Raw genomic sequence first — 10,205 nt, 5'->3', positions numbered from 1 at the left:
AATTATTTTTAAAAAGCTGGCAAAACTAGTAGTACAAGAAACTAGAAGCTGCCAGGACCAGCAGGTAAAAGACATGTTAGAAGAATGGCAGCTCATTGCCATGACTTGCACTGCCACTTCCCCTGTGCCTATGGTCCTTCATCTTCCCCAGGAGGGCACAGAGCAGTCACACAACACCCAGGCAGTCCTTGGCCCTTCTGCTTGGCACATCATTAGCAGTCTAATGATATTGACCTATCCATTGGAAATGGGACTGGCACCAATGCTTTTATAAGTATGAACCATAGCCATCTCTCTTCTGCTTAGGGACAATGCAGTTCAGATTTGGATAACAAGAAGTCTCAGTGGATTGTGTTATTGGCACCTGTACTACCCAGTTCATTAAAGGGACTGGTCCAGAGTCTTATCACAGTTGCCTATGTGCAAGCCTGATCCTACTCCAGAAATACAGTAGACTAAATGATATTTTTTTAAAAATTCGCTGATTGCTTTCAAATCTTCAGCAATCCTTTAAAATCAAGAGATTTTTCTGCAGCTTCTCCTCTTTTAGTGGACAAACTCCTCCAGGTGGCCTGCAATATGGCTCAAGGTCTTGAACTAGCAATGTATAGGCTGTCAGTTTTCCCTTTTCCTTTTTGGAACAGTAACATAAATTCAGTAACTTTTGGGGAATCTGTGTATCTTTTTTTGCTTAGGTATTACTAACTCTTGTTTGTAATTACAGAGTGCCTAGGCTGGGCTTTTGAGGAACCACTCTTAGTTTCAGCTCTTTACCTTCTTTTAGGACAGCTAAGTCTTAGCACTATCTTGGAGTAAGTTCCTTCAAGATATGAGACCACAGTTTTTTAAGTTCTTCTGGGCTCCATTGTGTGGGGGGCAGGAAAGGAAAACACCATGGTAATATCTCCCTTCAAAGCACAATATTCAGGCATTCTTATTCCATAGTCATATCATGGCTACAGCCACAGTTTGAATTCAATTAAAAGCTTTTAATTGGTCATCCTTCCTAACATTTCCAAACTGTCATTCATTTTCAGATATGCCTAGAGATCTATTGTCCTAACATAATTTTAGTCTGACACAGGAGTCAATTATACTAATTGTTCAGCAGGAATTAGCCTCTTATGCATCATCAGATTATTACTGTTGCTAGGTTCATTTTACAAAGATCTTTCCTTTATCTGTACATAAGCAAAGCTAAGCACCAGCACTTGTGAGTCTCAGTACTGACTGGGGAATAACTACTTTACTGGAATGAGAACAGACATATATATTGAATGTACTTCTAAACTGATTGGAATATTGAAATAGGCTGCAAAAAGATAGGTCCCCTTCAGCTATGGGATAATGACACCAATTTTCTGATTTTTCACTGATTAAAAATACTTTTGCCTTAATCAGAATTATTAATGAAGTAAATATTTATCTGTGTGTCGACAGATATTAAAACAATATGTAAAGAACTTTTAATCAAAGTTGATGCTTCTGAGGTCGTTCTGAGAATGTGCCCTCATACCTCCATTTAAAACTCACTTATGCATGTCCATTCAGAAAATTGAGTGATCTGGACAATTTGAGAGGCGTATATGTATGTGCAGGAGCCAGCTCAGGTGTATGTGAGAATGTGCTGAAAGATAAGCTCCCAGGGGAAATTCTAGGGGAGTTCTAGGTCAGCTAGAAGAGAGGTGAAATTTGACTGTGAGAACAAGGCAGGGAAGTTGGAAGGAAGAAGGACAGGCAATTTTTTGGTACTGGATTAAAGGACTCTTGATGATTTGGGCAAATAAATGTTTTCTTATGCTCAGAAAAATCTTATTTTTATGTGAGGAAAACTTCATTGGGATGTGGAACTCATGGTATGCTTTCCCTCTGAACTGAAATTCCAGCAAAGCCCTGGATTTTGACAGGTCATGTCAGAGAAGAATCCTGAGACAAAGTGAAGGAAGAGCTGGGGCCAGGCAGATCTGGCAGCGGTGCTAGAACTCACACTTCTTTTCCAGACAATTTGAAGGAGAGACTGTACTCTGTCCCCCAGAAGCAGCCACAAGAACTGAATTGGAATAATAATACAGCCACTTAGGAAATTGTCTCATCAATAAAACAGAAACATTCACTGGCAGGTTTACCTGCGTGGCTTGTCAGCCATCCTACCAAAGCATTTCCTGAAACTTCCCTGAAATGTCTTAGATGGAAATTATCTCCATATACAGAAGTTGTTTGCTTCCTTTAAATTGAAGTGGCATTTTCCACAGCATTATGTTTGACTTATGATTTTATTCAGCACAGAAATGTCAGCACAGACACGAGGAGCTGTGCAATTAGTTTTTAAGGAAGGGCAAACAGAGCCAGTGGGGTAAAAAGAGCAAGTTAGCATAAAACATAAAAGCAGGATGATAAAACTCTGGAGTATGTACATAGGTCTGTGTCTCAGTATTCAATAGCCTGATGGAAAGTATGATGGTATAGTGAAGAAAACAGAAGGCATCTAAAATAAACTGAGGCAGGGCAGAAAAACAGTGATGTTACAGGAGCTACTATTTCAAGTAATTTTGTGTGTGCCAGGACCACGACACGTACAGTCCTGTGGCTATAACCCTAAAGCCTGCTGTAAAGTTTAGTCAAATCATTTAGTCAAATGTAGTTTTCCTCTTGCAGCATATCTCTAGCAAGACATGGCAATGAGATAAGGAATCAGAGGTAAAAATCTATGTAAAACGAAAAAGGTTTTTTTTTTTAGCCAGGAATGCAAAGCCACAGTCCTAACCTCAATCTTGTTGCTGATGAGTCGTGTGCTTTTCCATGCCACATTTACACGTGTTTGCTGTACCCGCGTGCAGAGTAAGTCATTGAATGTTCAAGAGTCCTTCCACGCGGGACAGTCCCGTTCCTGGTAAAACACCTCAGCCGATAGGGCCGGGAGCAGCGCTCCGGGCAGGAATCACTCTCGGGGACCGGACTACGGAAGCCGACCCCGGTCCACGTGGCTGTGCAGAATTCACAGAGGGCTCTTCACTGCTGCCACCTGCCTATTCCTACCGGGCCACAGCCTTTCCAGGCTCGCCGGGACGCCGGCTGGGCGGCGAAAGGGCGGGTGGGTGACACTCGCCCAGGGCGGCGTGCCCTGGGCCGGCGCTGAGGCGGAGGCTGCGCCCGCTGGGTACAGCGCTGCTGCCGGCAGCCTCGGCCGCGGTGAGTGCCCCTTGGACAGGGTCCTTCTTGTTCGGGCCGCGTCACTTCGGTTTCGGGCTTCAGTGCGGTCTTTCGGCAGGGGAAAGGGGCGGGCGAAGGTGGCTCCGGACCGCCCGGCGGGGCCCCGAGCAGCGGCGGGCGCAGGCGGGAGCCAATGGGTGCCGGCGCGGCCGTGTGACAGGCGGGGCGGTCGCTGCCCCCGCCGGGCGGGGAACCTGCACGGCGGCGCTTGGCAGCATCATCCGCGGCTGCGGGGCTGACACACGCCTCCATCCTCTCTCCCGGCAGCCGCTCACACGCGCCTCGCCGCGGGCGGAGCGGAGCGAGGGGCGCCGCGGCAGACAAAGCAAAGATGGCAGGGATCCTCGCCTGGTTCTGGAACGAGCGGTTCTGGCTGCCACACAACGTCACCTGGGCGGACCTGCAGAGCACGGAGGAAGCCGCCTTCCCGCAGGCGGAGGACCTCTACCTCGCCTTCCCCCTGGCCTTCTGCATCTTCATGATCCGGCTGCTCTTCGAAAGGTAACGCCGAGCCCCTCGCGCCGCCCCGGGTTTGGCTGGGCGGGCCCAAGGGCAGCCGAGGAGCTTTGTCAGCCCAGCGTCTTCCCTCGCCGCTGCTTCACTGCCGGCCTTACCGGGCCCCTGCGTTATCCCTGCCCCCTCGGTCGGTCACGTAGCGGGCCCGATGCAGGAAGGTGGAGGGGTTCGAGAGGCAGCCGGCGCGCTGTTCCCGCTGCCGGCAGCGCGGCCCGGCGCGGGCACTAGGAGGCGAGGTCTGCCCGGGAATGGGCGCAGCCCTCCCGCCACCTGAGCCGGCCGCGGCGGGCGGGAGAGAAGGGCCCTCCGGCACCTCTGCCGGACTGGGGCGTCTGCCCACGACCCACGGGCTGCGGCGGGGTCCTGTCCGCCCTGCTCACGGAAGCTCCGCAAGAAGAACGGTGGCGACTGGCCGCGGCGGGAAGTGGTCCCGGCAGGAGAGTTTGCCCGCGCCCCCGCCGCAGGGCCGCTCTCCACAGCGAAGCCCGCGCGGCGCAGCCGGGAGCGGCGGCGGGAGCTGGGAGCCGGCGGCTGGTCAGCTGCTCAGCGTGGGGCCTCAGGTGGGAAGGGGCAGCCCGGGGCAGCGGGGCTGAGCAGAGCTGTGCGTGGCCAGTGCAGATGGTATCGGTGAGCGGTCCGTGCCGAGTGTCGGAACACTCCTGTCAGAATGTGGAAGCTCAATGATGAAACGCGGCAGACGCTGTTCATCTCTGAACTAAACTCACCGTTCTTCGAGGCTGCTGAACACATAAACCACGTTTCACAAATACATGAATACGTATATATGCATACTTAAACATAAGGCGTCAGACTAGCGACCGGTCAGCAGGGACTGTGTTTTCTGTGAGTGTTCCGTGCGGGTGCTGAGCAGGGGCCGCCTGTCACGGGGAGGCAGCTGAAGCCAAGTGGGTGCTCACTTGCGCACGCTGCTGCGCCGCCTGACAAAGGTGCTGCTCCCTCAACAGCAGAGAACAAAAGAACGATTCCTTATGCCAACACCTACGTGTTTTCAGTGTTGTTTTCTTAGGCATGCTATTAGGGTAGTCAAGGAAGATAAAGGAAGACTGGTAGTTACTACATGCCAGAGAAGGGCTGTAAAGATACTTTAAAAATGATAAAACAGCTTATCTGCCGGGTACCACTTCAAATTTCCTAAGCATTCCTTCTCCCTGGTTAGAACTTGCCTGTATTCCTAGCTTGGTTGAGAGGACCATATTTGTTTTGAAAAATAAGCTGTCACGGGCTGTTGTTATCTTCTGTGTTGCTTTACAGATTTAGTGAACAGCAAAAATTGTAATCTGCCTGAAAATCTGAGGTTGTGAAAAGTTAATTGAAGCAATTGAGTTAAATACTGCAATATAGTTAACAACTGGTAATGAGTACAATTACAAGTATTTAGATGATGTCAAATAATTAATTTTTCTTTTTGCAATCTTTATGATGTGTACTTTTGAGTGTTGAAAGTGGGTGCATGATATTGCATCTCTTGTCATCTGAACTGCAATAAGCATCACCGCAGGACTCTGTTTTGATGGAGGAACAGCTAGTCAGAGAGATAGTTTCAGCCTCAACTTTAACTCATATTTCTGCTAATCCTGATGTGGCTGTTGTTAGCATTGTAGAAGCTGCTCTGATTATGTAGTAGTTTGTATCCACTTACTCTTGGTAATTTTCTTCATTCATTTAAAGTAATGTTTAATTTTGCAATGCGTTATATTTTTAGATCTTAGTTATACATATAGATGATAATACCAGTATATTTAAAATTCTCTTGTATTCATTAGATGGATTTTGCAATTTATATCTAGAAATTTGTTCTGCTAATCTGATTGTAGGTGAGAGATCTCCAAGGATGTTTTGTTAACAATTACTTATGTATGTATTTTTTCCTTTTAAAATTAAAATAAATTTCAAAACTCCGCTGTGTGAGTAGGATTGGCTGTTTTGTGTGGGATTAATCCACATGGCATGGTACAACAGTGATTTTTCATGTAGAGCATTTTATTAAAGCAGGCTGAGCAAAAGCAACTGGACCTGTTTCCTCTGATGAAAGTAGGGGGATTGTGTATGACTTTGAATGGGGGAATGATCAAGGTTAATTATTGCTTATTGTAAATTGGTTTTTTCAGATTTCTGTGTTTTGGTTGTTGGGAGCTACAGAAACACTTCATGCACATCATCAATTAAAGGTCTGCAATTATACACGATTTAGAAGGGGGAAGAAAGGAATATCTTTAAAACTGATTTTTTTTCTTTCTTCTCTGTATCAAAACATTTTTTTTAAACTCAAGTTGTGGATGACTGATGTATGTGCTGCATCCTGCAGCATGCTCTTACAGATGTTTAGCAGTTGCAATGGTAGCAGCTAAAGAAGAAATTAAATTTGATTCTGTAACACATTTTAAAAACTTGCAGATTTATTTTTTAGATCTGTGACTGTACTGTAGTATTTGTAACATCAGTGTAGTTTCTATTTTGTTTTGTAAGATACCTTAACTCTAATACAGGTGCTCTTGTAATTTTGTCTGGTAGGTAAGGAGACACAAGGTGTTAAGAATCTGATTATGTGTTTTATACCCATTATTTTCAGACTGTTTCATAGCAGCTGACTGATAGGCTGCTGTAGTAGTATGGTTTATTCCTCTGCTTCATAGGAAGGGTAACTAACTTCATGAATCCTCACAATAGTAAGAAATATGGTTTTGGGGAGTTGAACGTTACATGTCTTTGCTTACAAAGTTCTTGACATGTTTGGGGGATGCAACTTGCAATGCTGAAAGTTGATATTATGTTTATATTCTATATACATATGTGTTTGTGTGTGCATATTTGCAGGTGGAATTGAAATGATAGAACTTGGAAATTTTGTTCTCTATATATACATGTATTATTTACAGAGTTAATCCTATGAGGATTGTTGTTTTTGTTGTTTGTTACTGGTTTGGTGAATCAGCTAACCATGCCAAGAAAATAATCTAGACACTTCTTAATTTTTTTTCTCCTTTCAAATGGGTTGCTTTTTTATTGATTTCCTTGTCCTGCTATCCCTGACCAGCCCTCTTGAATGAAAGGAAAAAATAGATTAGAACATTAATGGTATGTTCAGTCACCTCAGCAAGTGGATCTGATGGTGATGAGTGCTCCTGAAATAAGCTTTGGTCTGAGGTACAACCTCATAGCCATGAGATTTAGTGGATGTATCTGCTGAGGTTATTATAGTTATGGTTGAGATGTTAAAATACTTTAACAGCCTTTTTCCCCTTCCTTCTCATTCATCTTTTTTTAATCACAAAGTACATTTTAGAAAATTGTAATAACTAAGCACAAAGATAGTGTTACCTAGTAATTTGGAAGATGGCAGAAGTTTAGCAATGCAGTGGATAATGTGGGAACGTATTTCCCCCTAGTATGTATCCATTTTGTATGTCTTTTTTAAAGGCATGTAGCAATTAAGGATACCCCTGTACTATACAATGCCTTCAGATAATGTAAGTGCTCACTAGTAAGTCTCTGTCTCCCTGGATCCTTTCCAGTTCTAGTGTGGCAAAGACAGCTTAAAGCTGAATTGAAACTGGTCTTACTAATAGCAGGGTGTTGTAGTTTTGATTGGTCTAAAAAAGATAAATAAACACCTGTTGTTCTGGGTAAATACAATTTTTCTTCTTTTATTTATGGGACAACGTGGCTCTTCTCCCTCTGTGCTAGACCTCACTCCTCGGAAGCAGCATCCTTTCGTAAACTCCTAAGCATGTCCTCTGCAAGGAGTGTGTGCTTATACAAAAACTGAGTTCACTCAGCAATCAGCGTGCTTGCTGGACACAAAGCAAGAGAGTAACACTTCTGTTTTAGAGACTTCTCTCAAGGCAGAAATTGACTGAATCCTCCAAAGGATTCCTGACAAAACAGATTTCTGATGTGGTCTAGCAATCTTCCGAGTCAAGTACTCTGATATTACTGCTTTCTTTACACTTGGCTCATCTATTGAAGTTACTAATACTTCATCTTTGCACTGTAGTTGCACTGTATTTTATTTCCCTCATCTTGTAAGCAGCAGTTTGGGCTCAGACCTAATGAAATCACTCAATGAACCAGCAAACTGCTTACACTGTAATTGTAATCTGGCCTTGATGGGAAGCAGTTCTCAAAGGTGATGCTAATATTCTGCAGTTGATGGAATGGCTCATAAGGTCAGCTTGAATATATATAGCAGCAGCCCTCCAGCTGCACTGACTTGAAGCTGAACCAGCCACATCATTTACTATTACTCCCATCAAGATGCTGTCGACACTGAGCATATGGAAATTCATGGCTTTTATATGAAACTGCTTTTGTAATGATAATTCTATCTCAAAGGTAACCTCAGCTGATTTTCATTTAGCATGACACAGACACCTAGTGGATCTGGCTAACATGATACAATGTATGGTTATATATATATATATATTTGCTAATTATAAAAATTCATTCAGATGACAATACATACAGTCTTAGAAGTGTTTTTGGTGTGTAATGTATACATACAAATTTGATTTTTGTACTCCCTAGGACATCTAGTATCAGTGTTTTTTTACAATAAAAAAGAGGCTAGACAGGATACAAATTTTGGAAGCGACTGTGCAAACTTCCTGTACTTCCAGCAGCCCAAAACCCCATCTGAAGCGGTTGGGTGGGGCACTGATGGTTATTTCAGTCAAAACCTGTTTCTAGGCTGTAATATTTATAGATTTTTTGCTTACTTCCCCGTGCATTAGGCAAAATCTGATCATTCAGGTGTAATTCATTTGTATGTAAGTGGATGCATGTGTTCTGACAATAACTTTATCAATTCTTTCTTTACCTTTTCTTATAATTTATTTTTTTCATAAGCTGACATGTGGGGCTTTTTCTTTTTGCTTGATTGCTCTTTACTAAATGCTTAATTCTGTCAAAATTGAATAGGGTATTGAAATTGCTAACTTGTATGAAAAGACAGACCCTGGGAAAAAAATAACTAAAAAACTCTTTATTTTCAACTTTAAATCAATTTCATTTTAATAAGTAACAATAGAGCCTTAGCAGTAAATAGCTTTAAAATACATTTGTATCCTGTTGATTGTACTATTCATTTCTCTGTGTTTTTTTTTTAAGTTACTAATTTTCTGTCATTTATCTTTTTCTTTATATAACCAGTTTTTGTTTCCTAGGGTTGCAGGGTTGAGCTTCAGCCACTAACACTTGCAGGCTAATACTTCCCAACAAAATTATTGTTTTACCTGGAGAGCTGTTGTCTGTTTTGGCTGGTTTCTTACCAGCTCAGACAAGTGCAGTGTATTCTCATGCACGCTGGTCCTGCCAGTGCTGGCTGGTACACATCTCTGTTGTGTAATGTAGTTGTGTGCTCACACATAGGCTTAGAGTGTTCCTTTCAAAGAAGGTGCAGTGGATAAAATGCACACTATTTGAATGTCCTTCATATAGGGCCATTTACAGATGTGCATTATTGTCGGTCTTAAAATTAGGAGTTAAATGGGAAATGGGTGCCGAGCTCCAGAAGCGAATGACATTAAAAGTCATTCCTAAAATATCCATGTGAGAGAAGTGTGACAGCTAAACCACAGCTCTGCCAATGGAAAGGTTTCAGTGACAGGTCACTAGTGGGTGCTGGGAGCCTATTACTGAGGCAGAGTCACGGGTAGTGGGGTTTTGTCTGAGTGCAGGTTCCAGTTACTGGTAGCAAGTCCAATTTGGTTCCTGCCAGGATTCCTGCAACCACGCAATTGGATCCAAATTACCTGTGTCTCTTTCTGCTGTTCCTGCTTCTGCCTCTTTCACTGATTAACAGGCATGTGCCAAGGATTTGTTTTTGGAAAAATAAGAGCTTCTAGTATGCTGCCCATTTCTACGCATCTGCAGACCAGTGTCTTAGTAGTTCATACAAAATATTTAGTAAATTAACATTTGGGACATTCTGTTCCCTTAAGTCTATCTCTGTTCCTGTCAACAGAGTTGATGCCCAAGCTGAACAGTATTTATTTGACTATATTTTGTGGGGGGGAGGTTTGTCCTTTTTTCTCAAGTTGTTATATATCCCATGCCTGCAGTAGATTGACAGTTTATTAGCATGTGGTGTTTCTGTGCCTGTCTTGAGATGATCTTGGAGTTTTGAGAAGAAAGTTAAAATTACAGCATAAAACTATATAGCTTTTTAAAATGATGTAACCTTATATAATGTCCAGTCATATGCTTAAGACTGTAGTTGATGCCTTATGGACAATCAGATGCATATGATGTGTATCTACAGTTCCTTGGAGGTGTTGATCTAACACCTGGATTGCTTTGTGTCTCCCCCCAGAGTGACTTCCTTCACTCACTGGGCACATACAGATTTTGGGGGACAGCCAAGGGAAAGGGAGGGTCTCTGCTCATGACGTGTGTGGGTCTTTGATTATTTGGAATAGGAGGAATCACTAATGTCTTGTTTTAAGGTGTGCAAAATTTAT

General features: G+C 43.4%; 1 protein-coding gene across 1 annotated transcript in view; it reads left to right on the top strand.

The window, feature by feature from the left end:
- Positions 1–3,418: 3,418 nt before the first annotated feature.
- CERS6 (ceramide synthase 6) overlaps positions 3,419–10,205 on the top strand; it is a 99,037-nt gene continuing 92,250 nt past the window's right edge. The window contains exon 1 of the mRNA XM_053982802.1: positions 3,419–3,711. Coding sequence (XP_053838777.1) covers positions 3,542–3,711 — 170 coding nt within the window. The 5' untranslated portion in view covers positions 3,419–3,541. The remainder of the gene's footprint in view (positions 3,712–10,205) is intronic.

The sequence above is a fragment of the Vidua macroura genome, chromosome 7 (genome assembly GCF_024509145.1).
Source record: "Vidua macroura isolate BioBank_ID:100142 chromosome 7, ASM2450914v1, whole genome shotgun sequence".
NCBI lineage: Eukaryota > Metazoa > Chordata > Aves > Passeriformes > Viduidae > Vidua > Vidua macroura.
Note: the sequence above shows the minus strand (reverse complement) of the source record. Positions and strands in the feature narration are given on the sequence as shown.